Source organism: Pezoporus wallicus, unplaced genomic scaffold, assembly GCF_028554395.1.
Source record: "Pezoporus wallicus isolate ANWC-B61680 ecotype Strahan unplaced genomic scaffold, APGP_CSIRO_Pwel_v1 contig_14703, whole genome shotgun sequence".
NCBI classification, from domain to species: domain Eukaryota; kingdom Metazoa; phylum Chordata; class Aves; order Psittaciformes; family Psittacidae; genus Pezoporus; species Pezoporus wallicus.
This window is the reverse complement of record NW_026635616.1, coordinates 1,700,288-1,716,101: the sequence shown is the minus strand read 5'-3', so window position 1 is coordinate 1,716,101 and position 15,814 is coordinate 1,700,288. Positions and strand designations below refer to the sequence as shown.

Sequence of the window (15,814 nt, the reverse complement as noted above, 5' to 3'; positions counted from 1 at the left end):
CTGCTAAAGCAGAGTGATCTAAGGCAGCTCCTTAAGGGTAATACAAACATGATTTTAATAAGGCACACAGCTGTAGAGGGATTATCTGGGGAGAGAGGGAAGGAGAACTTGGGGGGATAGAGTGAAACATTACATTAATTTCTGCCCTTTACATTCAGGTCTGGCCTGACTTTTGTTTCTAAAACCAGAGTTGTCCTCAGGGGGAGCCTTGTGAACACACTGCAAGGGTTCTGTCGCTTACCCTCAGGCATTTAGGCCAGCACATTGGTTGTGAGCCAGGGATGTCTGAGGAACCTGCCTCAGAGAAAGTCAAGGTTTGGGTGTTGTGTTCAGGGGTTTTGGTTGGGTTTTGTCTCTCCCTTCTCCCCAGATCTGGGATTATCTCTGCGCTATTTTTATATCAGAGCTCCTTCAGAGAAGGAGGGTGCAGGTGCTGCAGGGCAGAGGAAGTACAAGCCTTTTGTCATAAAACACTACCACCCAGTTCAACAGTGCGTTGAATTTTGAGATGGGCTCTTTGTTTTACAACCAGGGCTATACAGGGTCTTATCCTTCTTAGAGTACCTCTATGAAAGCTGCAGGCTATACCCCCATTTAACATTGTTAAACATGCCCACAGCTAGGAAGGAACAATCGCAGCAAATTATTACTGCCTTGAAGTTCTTTTTGGTGTTTGAATTTTGTTGTTGTTTTTTGACAGATGCTCAGTCTTCCTTGACAGAAAACGCCAGAAACCTCATCAGGTAAGTGGGAGATGTGAAGCCATCCTAACGCTTGGAACTGGGTGATCTTGAGGTCCTTTCCAACCCAGACCATTCAATGATTCTGTGATCAGTCAGATAGTAATGTCTGTAGCTGGGAGGAGGCCCTTATGTATCCATGACTTTATTATGTTCAGCACCAACAGTTGTGCTTCTAATCCTAAGGAAGCAGGGGGTTTATTGCAGTACTTTCCTGTCTCCGTGCAGGTGGGGATGACTCAGGGGACAGCTTGGCAGTGGAGGCGAATCCTGACTGACCTTTGGTGCCGCCACTGGCAGCTCTGCTGTGATAAGGGCTGCAAGTGCAGATGGCTGCTGAAGAAATCTCCTTTCTAGTAGCGAGGGTTTTTAGCCACTGCCTTTCTTTCCTACCTGTACTTTTATTATGCAGTTCCCTGCACGTTCTAGTGCTTGTGCCGGGTAGTTTGCCCTCTGATTAACGGTTAAAGAAGTAGTAAGTAGCCCAAAAATGATTGCTGGCTTATATGGAAGGTTACATTAGTGTTTTTATTGTCTGTGGAGGCCAAATCATGTGATACGCCAGCAAGACCTTTGCAGCAAACTCTATTGACATTATTTTCCCAAGCTACAGCAATCATAGAATCATAGAATGGGTTGGGTTGGAAAGGTCTTTAAGGTCATCCAGTTCCAAGCCCCTGCCACGGGCAGGGACGCCTTCCACTAGAGCAGGTTGCTCCAAGCCCCTGTGTCCAACCTGGCCTTGAACACTGCCAGGGATGGGGCAGCCACAGCTTCTCTGGCACCCTGTGCCAGCGCCTCAGCACCCTCACAGGGAAGAGCTTCTGCCTTAGATCTAACCTGAACTTGCCCTGTTTCAGTTTGAAGCCATCACCCCATGTCCTATCGCTGCAGTCCCTGATGAAGAGTCCCTCTCCAGCATCCTTGTAGCCCCCTTCAGACACTGGAAGCTGCTCTGAGGTCTCCACACAGCTTCTCTTCTCCAGGCTCAACAGCCCCAGTGTTCTCAGCCTGGGCTTCAGTCTTCACATGGGAGGTGCTGCAGCCCCTGAGCATCCTCGTGGCCTCCTCTGGACTGGCTCCACCAGCTCCATGTCCTTCTTATGTTGAGGATACCAGAACTGCACACAGTGCTGCAAGTGGGGTCTCATGAGAGCAGAGCAGAGGGGCAGGATGTGAAGCTTTGGAACCAGACAAAGAGAGTAAAGCAGGCTAACAGGGATGCTGATGTAGCACCCAGAAGCAAAAGTCTCATCTGTATCTGATGCTCTCAGTTGTAAACTGGGGTGAGGTGACTATAGTAAGTACAGAAGAAGGGCCATTTCCCCATCAGCAAAGGCTCAGGCCAAGTACTGACCTGCAGTGGGGGTAGACAGAGCAAACTTGCAAACCAGTTTGGGGGGAGGCTGATGGATAGGATTTTCCTGCCACTTTGATTATTTTATGGATTGTTTAATGCTGGAAATCTTGCCTCCTGAGATCATCAGGAGTCCTGTGAAACAAACCCATCTAAAACAGCCACTGCAATGCGTTGCTGCAGTAGAATTATCGAAGGAGGTCCTGGACTTGCTCAGGCAGAAATGAAAAGATAATGCTGATGTTCTCCATTGCCAAAGCAGCTGATGGCTGCTTTTCTCTGCTAGATCATTGCAAAGTAAATAGCGTGGTAAGGGTTTGCAGAAAGGGCTACCTTGGGAAAAGCTCCAAGGAAGCACACCCTCAAGCATCACTTTTAGAGCTTCAGGTCTGCTTTACATGCTTATTTTCCCAGTGATCACATTGCTGAATACATAAAGTTGTTGTTCTTAGCGCTCACACAAATCACTCTCGCAAAGTTGCATCACCAGCTACTCCCATATTACCATGGTTACATCCTTACCCCAGTTTAACCCTGCATTTCATTACCAACTAAATCCCATTCCAGCCTAACTTCCAGGTCAGGAAAAAGCCCTAAACTAACAAGTTTTTTCAAAGATCAAACGAAGTCACTATGGGCTCTTCAGGAAATGGGCTCATGCTTGCATAGCAATAATGCAATTCACTTATGGCAGGCAAACTTTCTTGACCTGTGTTCTCCTTCTTCCCATCTGCAAAGCTGAAGCACCTTTGGAGGATTAACCATTTCGGGTTGCTCCTGATTTTCTGGAGATGTAGTGGTTCTTAAAGGCAGAAAGGGCCACCAGGAACACTTGGCCTGGCTTTAGCAGAATAGTGCGCTCAACCTGGGGTCACTTGTACCCAGGCTTTGGGTTTTCACACTGACTACCAAGCATATTTCCTGCTCCACCAGGAGCCAACCTGCCTCCTGTATGTATGCTCAGTGCTGGTACAGGGGCCTTCAGTGAGTGCAGAGCACTTACTGCCCACCTTTGCTGATCTGTGCAGGCCCAGATGTATCATGCCACAAATTTGCACCTATCTGGTGGAAGGCAAGAGGAAAAGATCAAGTGTTGGGCTGTAAGACCATTCCTTGGCTTCCCAGCCCCTCTTTGGATGGCAGCTGGGACCAGGGGAATTGCCAGATGGCGTGGCCAGGAGAGGCTGGGAGGCAGGGATGGCATCTGACAATCAGCCCATCTTTTGCTGCAGTGCTGCTGCTGGTCTCACTCCACTTCTGGGTTTGATGCTTCACTTACATGCCCTGGCAGCACAGAGCAGCATTCCCATTCATGGTGGGATGTATTTAATGCAGGTCTGTTGATAGCTGAGGTGGAGAAAGGCCTTAGATCTTACAGGAGGCTGGAGCCACGCTGGCAGAGAACCAGCAGGGAGTGTGGGCAGTGCATGAGACCTCACAGGCACTCATCACACCAGTGGTCCATTCCCCAGCAAAGCCAGCATGGCCCTGCCCTGAGGCCAGGGACCTCCACTGCCCAGGGAAGCTGCCTGCTTGCTCCTGGCACCTGCACCCAGCCAGCAAGAAGGGCTGCTGAGAAACAGTGGGTAATACAGGAAGTTTTTCCCCAGATAAATACATAAATGAACTGCCTGTGTGTGTGTGGAACATCACAGGGCTGCGAGGGTTTGCTTCCTGTGTGCAGGGAGATACTTGCTGGGGAAGGGGCTGGTAGGGCTCTTTGAGGGGGATGCAGAGGTGACACTTCAGGAGGAGGAACCTGCTTGGATAAAGTGCCAATGCCAATATCACCTTCCTACCATGGTACAATCAGGAGCTATTAATTTTCATGCAGTTGGTTGTGTAATTGCGCTGCAGGACCTTTTGAATGCTGCATTTAAATCAGTCTGCAATTGGAAATAATGAAGGTTAAAACTCTCTTACATGATTTTATGATCAAATTAGTTCCTTTGACCCAGAAAGCAGCTGTGGTAGCTGCATGAGGAACAAGACTGCAGGTTCAAGGTGTTATTCAGAGCTAGCTTTAGAAAGGTACGTCCATGCAGAGGGACTGGATTTCAAAGGCACTGTGGGGCAGAGGCTGGGAGGTGTGAGGGGCAGGGCAGGGCAGGGAACAAGGTGGCCTTGCTGAGGGTTCTGATACCAGACTCGGGTGGTACCACAAGGTGAAAGCCACTGGATGCCGGGGGCATGCGAGGGAGCACCCTGCACATCTCACCCTGCTCTTGCTCATCTTGAATGTCTCCTCATAACTAATATTGAGGAGGGCTTCAGCTAAACCAAGGCAGCATTCTTCTATTTTCACTTTGAATCTGCAGTTGGGAAGAGGGCAATGACGGCTTTCACTCAGCTATAGGAACTTGGGAATCCACTTTTACCCCCTTAGGCTGTTGTTTCAACAGGCCTTCAGGACCTCAGTTAACTTCTAGCCTGCCTGTCCAGTCTCCACAGTTGGCCTTGGATGCACTGGCTGGCCTCTGGGAGTGCAACTTGACCGTCTTCAGCCTGAGCATGAAGGAGGAGCTGGTGAGACGTTAGTTTTCTTCCAGTCCTGATCATAAGGGGTCTGAGTGCTGCCTAGCTGCTAGGGACAGGCGGTGGTGTTCCAACCTTGCCATGCCCCTTACCTGTCTGGCCAGGGAAAAGTTCTTCCCTCTGTCAGGGAGTACCCCTGGCATGGTGGATGCAGGTTTTGAACTGCAAATCACTCTGGTCTTCACCTTTCAGGGTGGCTAAGAGGTGTAGGAAGGTGTGACCTGAGGGTCCCTGCCTGCTCTGGGCAGTGGATCAGCACTGAGGGAGGCTGTGGTTGTCTCAGCACACTTGCCTGTTCCTGCAGTGAACAAGGCTCTGGGATACCCATGACTGCCAGCTTGTGTATCACATCCTGGGTGATGGCTTTGTGCTGTGCAGTTCCAGCGCTCCGAGCTCTGTCACACACATGGCTGCCACTCCCTGCACAGTCCCATTAGCCCTGAGACCCAGGTCTGAATGAGTCTCAGGCTTCCCCCCGGCTCTGCACCACAGAACTTGCAGACTTTGCCAGCCTCTCTTCCCTTGCACTGCCTTGCCTGAGCCTCCCTCTGCTCCTCAAGAGCCTTCTGCTCCGTGGCTGCAGCCATCTGCAGCCTCTCTGGGTCTCTGTGCTTCATCAGCTCCCATCTGGAGCTCATCTCGGTGCTCTCACATCTTGCTGATGTGCAGCCTCATCTGCACTCCAGAAGGGGAGAGAGACTGTGCTTCCCTTGCGATCCTGCTCCAAAACCCGGCGAGGGGATATGAGGCACCTCTGGCCAGCATGGGGACACATTTGCCCTCCAGCTGCAGTCTTTGGCTGATCACTGGGGACATGCAGGACATAGAGGAGAGGGTGAAGGCTTCACAGCAGCTCTAAATCCACTCTGACCTTGCCTCCTCCCCGCCCCCAGACTGTGTTGCCATTTACACACTGAGCCCCCACGTTCAACTCAGGGGTTGAAAGCTGAGACTGGGCAAGCTGCATAAGGCAAAGCCCTTGGTTTTCATTAGTTGGTGGAACTCAGTGGCCTTCCTTACATTAAACCTGATGAGATTCAGCTGAGCCATGTGGCCAGGATGTGGCAGGGAAGATTACTGGTGGGACTCAAAGAGACATCAGCTCCTGCAGAGAATGATTAGCAACTCAACATACACCTGCGGCTCCCGAGAGCCTTCAGGAAGCTGATTAGGGCACTGGAGTGATCTATTTACGGCAAGAGATGAAAATCAGAGCTTGCAGGTGCAGAGGAGGTGCACAGGTACTCGTCCAGCCTGGCTGGGATCAGGAGAGATTCAGAGTGGCAGCGGGATCCAAGTGCATGGGCAGGGGATGGGAATGACATTTTTCAGGCTATTATTTCAGCTGGGGAGCTGTATGAGGTTGACGGTGTTGTGCGTGATAGAGAGAGCTAAAAAATCCCTGCCAAGCATGGAAATAAGCATCGGCGATGGAGCTGTGAGGTGGAGATGGCAGCAGCAGCCACAGAGTCATTGGCCAGGAGGAGCTGCGAGGCCACCGGTACCTGGAGGAGAGAGGGGTTCCCTGGTGCTCTCATCCACAGCTCCTTCACACAGGGCACGGGAGGATCAGACGCTGTTGTTTCTGTGGCGTTAGCAGGCGCATGTGGATGCGTGAGGCCGGTACCTCTGGCTGCTGCAGGGATGGAAGCAGGAGAACACGGCTGCTGCGCGTACCCCTGAGTACTGGGCTGTGCTCCGAGTCATGAACCCACCAACTCAGCCTCTGGCAGTCTGTGTGGTAGCTGAGAAAGGAGAAAGGCCACACTGAGACTGCCTCAGCCCCTACCCAGGGGCTGGGCATGTGGTGCTCCTACTGCTGGAGTGGGAAGTATTCCCTTGGAGGACAAGACAAGCACCGTGCTGTGCACCGCGAAGGGAGGCTGCGGGCAGCCACTCATCCTTCTCTCCACTCAGCCTTCCTCTACCGGCCCTCGCCTTCAAGCTGTGAGCTGGCTGCTTTCACCGTGACTCCCAGTGGCTGACAGTGACTTTTCCAGCCCTGTGCGGAGGAACGGAACCCCTTCTCTCTCATGAAGAATTCGACGAAGACCTCACCAAGCCGGGCGGCGCCGGCTGGCGAAGGGATTCATTCTGCGCCGCCCGGCAGGGGGCGCCTCCAGCCAGCGCCTTCGCCAGTCACGGCTCGTCCCGCCCTCCGAGCCCCGCCCCTCTTTGTTGCCGCCGCCAATAGGAGCGCGCCGAGGGCGGGCGGACGGCCGGTAGCGTGGTAACGCGGTGGCATGGATCGCGGCGCGGGGCGCGCCCGGGACCGGGGCGAGAGGGGCCGGGCCGGGCCGCCCAGGGCGAAGCAGCAGTGGTGAGGCGAGGCGGGAGGGTGCCTGCTGTTAGGGAGAAGCCGGCGCAGAGCCCAGCTTCCTCTGGACGCACATAATAAGCGCACAGATATAGATAAATAATATAGCGAGAGGGCTCGGGCGGCGGCGAGGCAGCGGGCCGCCTCCCGACAGTGGTCCCCGGGCCCGGGCATGGCCGTGGGGCCATGACGGGCGCGGCGGCGGTCGGGGGTGGTGCCGGGAGGACCCGGCGTGCGGCGGCCGGCAAGGACGGGGGCCGGTCGCGGAGCGCCCAGCCGCGGGCGGCGGGCGGCGGCGGCGGCGGCTCGGAGGAGGAGGAGCAGGAGCAGCAGCGGGACGGCGGGTCCCTCTTCCTGGTGAACAAGAGCGGCTTCCCCATGGACGGGCAGACCTGGGAGCGGATGTGGGGCCACGTGGAGCGGGTGCACCCCGACGGCGGCGCCGTGGCAGCGGCCATCCGGAGCGCCGCCCGCCTGGCTCGGGTAAGGCGAAGCCCCTGGTCCCCTGCTCAAAGAAAGAGCCCGGAGCTGGGCATGGCGCGGCGCAGCGGTCTGGGGGTGCCGAGGGGCAGGGAGGGAGGGCGTGAGGCGTCACATCCCCTGCCCGCTGCAAGCGGCGGCAAGGGGAAAGCTGGAGCATCCAGCTTTAAAGAGCATGTAGGGCACGGGGACATGTGCTGCGGGATGCTTCAGAGCTGGAGTTGGTGTCTTGGGAAACTAGGAGGAAAGAATTATTATCCCTTTTTATCTTGGGGAGGAGAAAGCGGGAAACGAGTTAAAAGAAATCTTCAAGGACCGAATGAAGCGTTTTGTGCAATTTGAAGCACCTTTCCTCAGCTCTTTAGGACACGGGCATTTCCTAAAACGCAGCTTTGCTCCTGAACCGTAATAACGGATTTAAAACTCAGGCGTTTCATTTCCAGTACGTGGAAAAATTCCAAATGCTTTTGTCTTCTGTGTTCTTCTGTACAAGCTCCAAACAGCTCTGCCTGACCCAAACCTTTTTTCCTCCAGCCAACAAATAAAATGCTGTTGCCTGCTGATGTTCCAAGGCTTCCCACCACTGCGCCACATTACTGCTCACAATGTCTTTAAGGCTGTTGGCTTTGGCAGACTTTGAGCTCGATCCACTCCTCCCACCAAGCGGCATTAATCTGAGCTGACCACTGAAGTCGGCTTTGATTCATACCCTACTCTCTCTGCATGCTGGGGTGAGGTGTTTGGGCTGGTGTTGTGGTCCAGGTTGTCAGTGCTATGTGTGCTTGTTCTTTACGTGGCGCGGAAGGGAAATACTCTGTGCACAGAGAAGCTGGAAGTGTGTTAAGTAGGGCTGCGTTGTGAGGGAGCTTGTCAAAGAAGATGCAAGCTGAAAAGGCCTTTCATCTCCCTTCTGCAGTGTTTCAGTTCTGCCTAAGTGCAATCTCTCTCTGTTGCCCTGCTTCCCTCATGCCGCCACAAGCCTTTGTTTGGATGGGGGAATGCATCCACTTAAAGAATAATCTGTTTACACTGGGTTTGTTTGCAGTTCCTTGATGTGGTTTATCTCATACTTGCACAAGTGCTTGGGGTAGAAATGAAGGGGTAGGGAGAGAACAGAATTTCCTGTTTCAGCAGCATGACCAGCTTACACTGTACCAAATGGCCTGTAGATCTGTTTGGTGTTAAGAGACAGCAAAGAATATGCTGGGCTTGACTTCCTTCCCATCTCCAAAGCATGTAACTTTTACTGATGATACCCTTAGTGACTGACAAAGCATCTGGTGAGAGACGCCAGTGGCTCCAGTGGGCTGTGATTAATTTCTTCAAGGGCAGAAGGACCTGGTATCCCCCCTGACTGATGAGCTCCTGCTGGAGAAGCCTGAGACCTCTGGGGCTGGAGAGTAGTTTGCCCTTATTATAGGCCAACACAGCTCAGGTGAGCAAATTAAGGCTGGGCGCAGGTTTGTTTGCTACTGAAGGGTAGCAGGTTCCTAATGCGATGGTAACTTCTGGGTCAGAGGAGGAATGTGACGGGGAGTTGTTCCTTAAATGATGGTACCGCCTTTTTTAACTGGGTATGTGGCACTCTTCAGAAGACCTGAAAAGCATTGATTGGGAGTGAGGAGAGAAGCTTGTGCCTGCCAGAAGATGTTTGTAATCTGCTTGCACTGGTAGTTGGTGGAGGCTGTGTGAGTGGTGCGTGCAACTGCTCCATTTTTGCCTCTGATCTGTTCTTAATCCCTAGTGATGGGAGAGAGTTTTCATCCCCTCCCCAGGAAGCTCCACTTGCTTGCTCTAATCACCTTGGTATTAGTCTCGGTGATTGTACACGCAGGATGGTAAGTGGCTGCTTAGTGTGTTGGTGAGGTTGTCCTTACTGGAACAAATGCAAACAGCAGGGTGCATCTCTCTTGGGATACTTGTTTGTCTGCAAGGGGGGGGCAGTTTTTGGACCTGTGGGGTCCTTTGGTTACACCCTCCACCTCTGACTTTTGGCTTACGCTCTGGGAAGGGTGCAAGCTTGTGGAAGGGCTGTGTGATCCTTTACAAGATGCTTGTAGATCTTAATGAAGCTCAGACCAGGTCTAGCCTGCCAGCTTTGTCCGTGCTGAATAGCAGTGTACTTGGAAGGCGAGCTGGCAGAAAATGACTCTCTGGTCATTAAATGAGACAGATCAGAGTTGAGCAGGATGACTTTGACAAAGAATGTCTGCGGTGAACTGAGACTATGGGGTTTCTGGCTATAGGACGACAGCCTCCAGCTCTGACATGAGGTTTTGCACTGCAGCAGCTCTGCTGTCTCTGGAACTGCTGCTGCTTGAAATCCTGATACAGGTTCAAGGTCTTCCCTCTGCCTGGTCTCTGAATCTCGCTTGTTCTGTAGTGCTGTGTCTGCGTTTCCTCTTGGCAGCTCCTGGCTGCTGTGCTGGGATGCACAGCGGTATCTGCAGCCTCGGCAGCAGCAGCAGCATTGTGCTGTCCTGAGCTTGTGGATGCCCAGGCTTCTGCTCTGTGCTGGGTGCCCAGGGCTGCTGCTCCTGCAGCCAGGGCAAGGAAGTGGGGGGGGCGGGGGGAAGGTGGGAAATGGGGTTTGTGTTTGGAGGCAGTGGGAGCGGTGGGTGGCCTGTCCTGGCTGGTAGGACCATGCTGTGTACTTCCTGTCTGGCCTGGAAAGAGGAGAGCAGTGCACAGGGGAAGACTGGTGGCGGCTTCTGCCCCATTGCCTGAGATCTAGAGGGGCTTGGACCGCCTGGCCTAACAGACCGGTGATGGGATATGCATCAGCTGTAGGGAAAACCGTGGTTAATCCTAAAATCACAGATTGGTTTGGGTTGGAATGGACCTTAAAGCTCATCCAGTTCCAACCCCCTACCACGGGCAGAGATGCCTTACACTAGAGCAGGTTGCCCAAGACTCCATCCAACCTGGCCTTGAACACTGCTAGGGATGGAGCATTTACCAGGTCTCTGGGCACCCTGTGCCAGCGCCTCAGCACCCTCACAGGGAAGAGCTTCTGCCTTAGATCTAACCTGAACTTGGCCTGTTTCAGTTTGAACCCATCACCCCTTGTCCTGTCGCTGCAGTCCCTGATGAAGAGTCCCTCTCCAGCACCCTTGTAGCCCCCTTCAGACACTGGAAGCTGCTCTGAGGTCTCCACACAGCTTCTCTTCTCCAGGCTGAACAGCCCCAATGTTCTTCCCAAGCATGCTCCAGCAACCAACACAATCATCCTCCGCCTTGGAGACGGAAGGCACCTCGCCTGGATGTCCAAACCCGACCACCATGGCGAGGGTGGCCCCTGTGTGTTCCATCAAGGGCTGTGTCTGCCCCACAGCCAGGTGAGGGCAGGAGCCTCCCTCTATGTTATGTCCCCCCAGTGACACTGCAGCCTCCAGGCCTCTTGCTGGCTGGCACTCCCATTGCCTTGGAACGTCCTTACCTGTGAAGAAAAGGAGTGTTCCTATCGGAGCAGACATGACTCCTCTGGGAGGGTTTGAGGGGCCGGCCGCGGTTCCCCCTCAGACTCTTGCTGGCCTGCCCTAGTGCCAGGAGGGACAGGGCAATAGTTCACCCAGACCAAAGGGGCCAGAAGGAACTTGTGGAAGTGAGGAGTTGGGAATAGGAAGCTTGGGTGTGGAGATGGTGATGAAGAACTGCTAACGAGACCTGAGCAAGGCCTGTGGGCCGGGTGTCTCCCATGTAGCGCTGGGCATGGTGGCCGTGAGCTGGAGGCTGCCCATCTGCTTGCCACTGGCAGTGCATTTCTGTGCAGCAGTGATGGAGGAGTCTGTAGTTTGCGTTTTCCCCTTTCTCTGAGGTGTACTTGCTCTTGATTGCAGTAACTAGCTACATGTAGTGAATGCTGGGTTTTGGTTGTCTTGGGATTACCAGGGCTTGCTCTCTGACAGCAAACACACAATCCCTCCACCGTAGTGGAGCCAGGGAGGAAAACCTGTGTGGTGCAGACAGCCCCAAACTGCCTGAGCTTCCTTTTCCCACCTGTAATCGCTGACTTGAAGGGTGTTCAGAACACCGATACCTCCCTTTGACACTCAAAGTGGTGTGAGGACATCGTGTCCCCACGCACCCTGCACGCTTTCCTTTGTGCCTTGTGTCATGGCTGCCTGAGTTCCTGGTTCCTGAATTCGGGTCTGCATTAATGTTTACATAAACTGCTTCCCCCACAGTGCCTGTGGGGATTGCCCTAACACCCCTTTAGCCACACTACCCGCTGTAACGTCTGCTGGCCCCATGTTTTACAGTCTCATCCCTAAAATTAAGGGGACTTGTGACAAGGCCGTGCCCCCTTCCTGCGTGGTTACAGGCTCAGGAGCCACGTAGCTGTGGGGATTAAGCGTGGGTGGAGGGCTTCTTAAAGTGCTTAGGCACAAGCAGATGTCTGATGGGATTTGGGAAAAATCCCATTACATTGCCCATCTAGATCTTTAAGTGTCTTAATATCATTAAATATCTGGGTCCCAGGCGGTGCTCTGGGTCCAACATGTGCCCTGCCCAGCGAGCGTGCCGCTGACACGGAGCAGATGGGGAATTATGCAGCCCAGGATCCTTGTCTCCTTTTATCTTTCTCTCGTGATCGAGGAAGCCAGGAATTAGACTTGAAAGGTCCTGGGGGAGGGAGGACAACAGAGCTAGCGCCTGGGACTCTGCTCATCCACATTGCCCTGTGCCAGAGGGGGGACATGGGAAGCATTGGCCTCCTGCGCTGGCCGGCCGGCCCGTGTAGGGTGTGTTCGGGGGATGCGGTTGGGACTTGCCCTGGTCCCTCCGTGGTGGCAGGGATGGGGCTGGCTGTGGTGCATGGGCAGCCCCTGTTGTCAGCAGGATGCTTGAGTTCACACGGGGTTTAAGCCATCTGTGCTGCTGCATTGCGTCGCAGGAAGCACATGCCGCTGCCCAAGTAAATCACTTACCTGCTCTGCGGGGAGCAGCTACTGTCTAACCTCTTTATCTTCTCTTTTGTGTCCAGCCCTCAGTGCCGCCGGTGCCAAACTACAAGCTCTCCATGTCAATCCCAGAATGGCTCCAGGCAATACAGACCTACATGAAGATGCTGCAGTATCCTTCTCCAGCATGCGGTCTCCAGAGATAAGGCTGGCTTGTGTCCGGCATGAATTAACGGGGACTTTGCTGATTGCTAGAGCTTGGGGATCATTTAGGGGTGAGAGGATGCCTCAGGATTTGTTTTAGCACCTGAAGCAGTGAGCTTGTCACAGCAATTCTTTGGGCGATGTAATTAACTTTAAATGATGCTGAAGAATTTAACTGAATTGAGGCTGGTGGGAGTAGATACACTTTGTGAAGCTGGTTTGTGAGGATATTATGATCCTGGAAGCATAATGTGGCATCTTGTCGTAAAGCAACTAAAGGAGAGGTGTTGTTGTGACAAACCTTTCGTGCCTCTGCCCTGGCAGCCCCTGAGGGCTGCCTGCGTGCTGAGCTTGCAGGGAGTGCTTGTCATTGGGGTGGGGAGCACAAGCCCTAACCATGAAGTGGGCAGGCTTGCCTGTGACACAGGAACTGACCAAAGCAATCCCCCCTTCCCAATGTCGAGTCTTGCTTGGGGGCTCATTAGAGGTGTACGCATCTGTTTGCCCCATGCCTGAAACCTGACTCTTTTCATTGCTGGCAGATAATATTGTAGGAGGCAGTTGCCGGCCCAGATGCTGCTCTTCCCTCTGTTTTCACAGAATCATAGAATCAGCCAGGTTGGAAAAACCCTTTAAGCCCATCCAGTCCAACCGTTCCCCAGCGCTGCCAAGGCCACCACTGACCCATGGCACCGAGGCCTCGTCTCCACGGTGTGTGAACACTTGCAGGGCCGATGACTGCAGCCCTGCCCTGGGCAGCCTGTTCCAATGCCTGAGCACCCTCTGGGGAAGGAATTGTTCCTCAGCTCCATCTAAACCTGCCCTGGTGCAGCTTGAGGCTGTTTCCTCTTGTCCTTGTTTCCCTTTTTTCTAAACTGCCATTTGATGTGTATCTGTGTGTGTGTGTGCGTGGGGAAGCAGGGGGATGAGGAATGAATGTCAAGCCCTGGTAAGGATTAAGAAGGGATATGGGTGGCAGCTGGAAGAGCATCCAAAAATAGCAGCCTGCTGGGGAGTAGTGGTTGGGATCAAGGCGACAGCAGGGGCTGGAGCCGCAGCAGCTGCCTAGGGGATGGTTTTGGAATCCTTCACTCTGCCACGTAGCAGGAGCAGGCCTTAGGCACGGGGTTTGCATCAGTGTTCAGAAGAGATTCAGAGTGGGCTGCAGAAACGGGGTCTGGGCTTCCTTTGGAGGCTAAAAGAAGCTGTATGCTTTGTTCATTGCACTCTGAAAGGACCTCATGAGTTAGGGTTTGAAGGGAAAGCCTCCTTTCTGGAGAAATCTGAACTATAACTGTAATCGCTTCAGAGCATCCTGGTGTGAGCTGGGGTTTTTATTCAGGCCATGGTTATGCAGCCAGCAGCTGGGCTGGGTACCCTTTGCCTCCATGAGGTCACCTGTTTCTGGCCTGGTATCACCACCACTATTTTACTGGTGGGAATATTCTTGTGGGGATGTTGGGAAATAGGCTGGGAACAGATTCACTGGAAAAATAACCTTGCAAAAGTGCCTGGGTGATGGGATTTTTATTTATTTGTAATTATTTTTTTTTGAGGTGGAGATGGTGTTTTTGTCATGTTTTTACTGGCCAGATCAGTTTCCTGATCTGATAAACAGGGCAAGTTCAGGTTAGATCTAAGGCAGAAGCTCTTCCCTGTGAGGGTGCTGAGGCGCTGGCACAGGGTGTCCAGAGAAGCTGTGGCTGCCCCATCCCTGGCAGTGTTCAAGGCCAGGTTGGACAGGGCTTGGAACAACCTGCTCTGGTGAAAGGTGTCCCTGCCCGTGGCAGGGGGTTGGAACTGGATGAGCTTTAAGGTCCCTTCCAACCCAAACCATTCTATGATTCTGTTACTACTTGAGCAGCTCTGCTCAAGGAGCAGGGAAGGGGCTGCTTTTGTTGATGCTACACTGCATGGTAGCTTGCACTCCTAGTCAAGTGGTGCTGAGGTTTGGTTCATGGGTGACTGCTGGCATCCTCTGTAATGAACTTTTCTCCTATGCTCATAGTGTTAACTAATGTTCTGGAGTTGCACTTGGCTGGTTATTTCCATTTCAAGTGCACGGTATAGACAATGATATAATTCCTAGGTGTAAATGGATGTGCCTGCTGTGCTTTTGGTTTACAGGTCATACATGAGCTGTGTGGCTGATGGAGTTATAAAATCTTATAAAGGAAATAGGTTCTTTCAGACCATAAGTTATTCTGATTGGTTTGAGTAGACTATAAAAGCTTTCTCTCACCTAAATTTGAGATTTTATGTTTCAAACTTGCAACCTAATATTTAGTGGGACCCTGAAGTGCCAGATATAAGTGTTGTCTCAGACAAACAACCTTTTTGCTTGACTCCACCTAATGCCAGTTAATGTTGTATGAAAAGACAAGTGAATAATTGCTTTATTTCACATGTCAGGTTTTCGGTTCTTAGAGTCAATGTCTTTTACTGCTTGTTTCACATTTCAAGAGGAAATCAGAACTTGTGAGCATTGCTCTTTCGTTGTTTGACTGTTCAAGTTACTTTCCTTTAACTGACAAAATTCAGATACAATCACACAGGAACACAGTTCTTTGAGATTAGAAAAACCAGACCTCTAAGTGGGTAAGTGTCTGTGGTAGTGGCTGAGCGCCCTTGTCCCACCTCACTCCAGCTCATCACCTTGAGCATTTAAGCACTATAGCACCATGGCTTGAGAGGGCTGTCTCCTCCGTGCCACGGCTCCTCTGGCAGGGCCAAACCCAGTTCTTGCTTGCTGGTGTTGGGCTGGGCTGGTTTTGTGGAGGCTATGTAAGTCCTGATATTCTGATTGTGCTGTAATGCCCTTTGCTGATGGTAGGAAGGGATCAGCCACGCAAAGTACTGCAGGAATTTTGACATCTTGGGTGCAGTCCTTTCCCCTGTAGAATCACAATGGATCATATAAATCTTAGCAATGCTTAGAGTCATAGAGCGATTTGTGTTGGAAGAGATCTTAATGCGCGTCCAGTTCCAACCCCCTGCCACGGGCAGGGACACCTTCCACTAGAGCAGCTTGCTCCAAGCCCCTGTGTCCAACCTGGCCTTGAACACTGCCAGGGATGGGGCAGCCACAGCTTCTCTGGGCCCTGTGCCAGCGCCTCAGCACCCTCACAGGGAAGAGCTTCTGCCTAAGAGCTCATCTCGGTCTCCCCTCGGGCAGGTTAAAGCCATTCCCCTTGTCCTGTCCCTACAGGCCCTTGTCCCAAGCCCCTCTCCAGGTTTCCCGCAGCCCCTTCTGGCACTGGAGCTGCTCTGAGGTCTC

At 52.8% G+C, this 15,814-nt stretch overlaps 1 protein-coding gene across 1 annotated transcript in view; it reads left to right on the top strand.

Annotated features, from left to right (window-relative positions):
• The first annotated feature begins 7,087 nt into the window (after positions 1 to 7,087).
• The window catches only part of VASH2 (vasohibin 2), a 37,213-nt gene continuing 28,486 nt past the window's right edge, over positions 7,088 to 15,814 (top strand). The window contains exons 1-3 of the mRNA XM_057397054.1: positions 7,088 to 7,432; positions 12,417 to 12,505; positions 15,079 to 15,135. Coding sequence (XP_057253037.1) covers positions 7,136 to 7,432; positions 12,417 to 12,505; positions 15,079 to 15,135 — 443 coding nt within the window. The 5' untranslated portion in view covers positions 7,088 to 7,135. The remainder of the gene's footprint in view (positions 7,433 to 12,416; positions 12,506 to 15,078; positions 15,136 to 15,814) is intronic.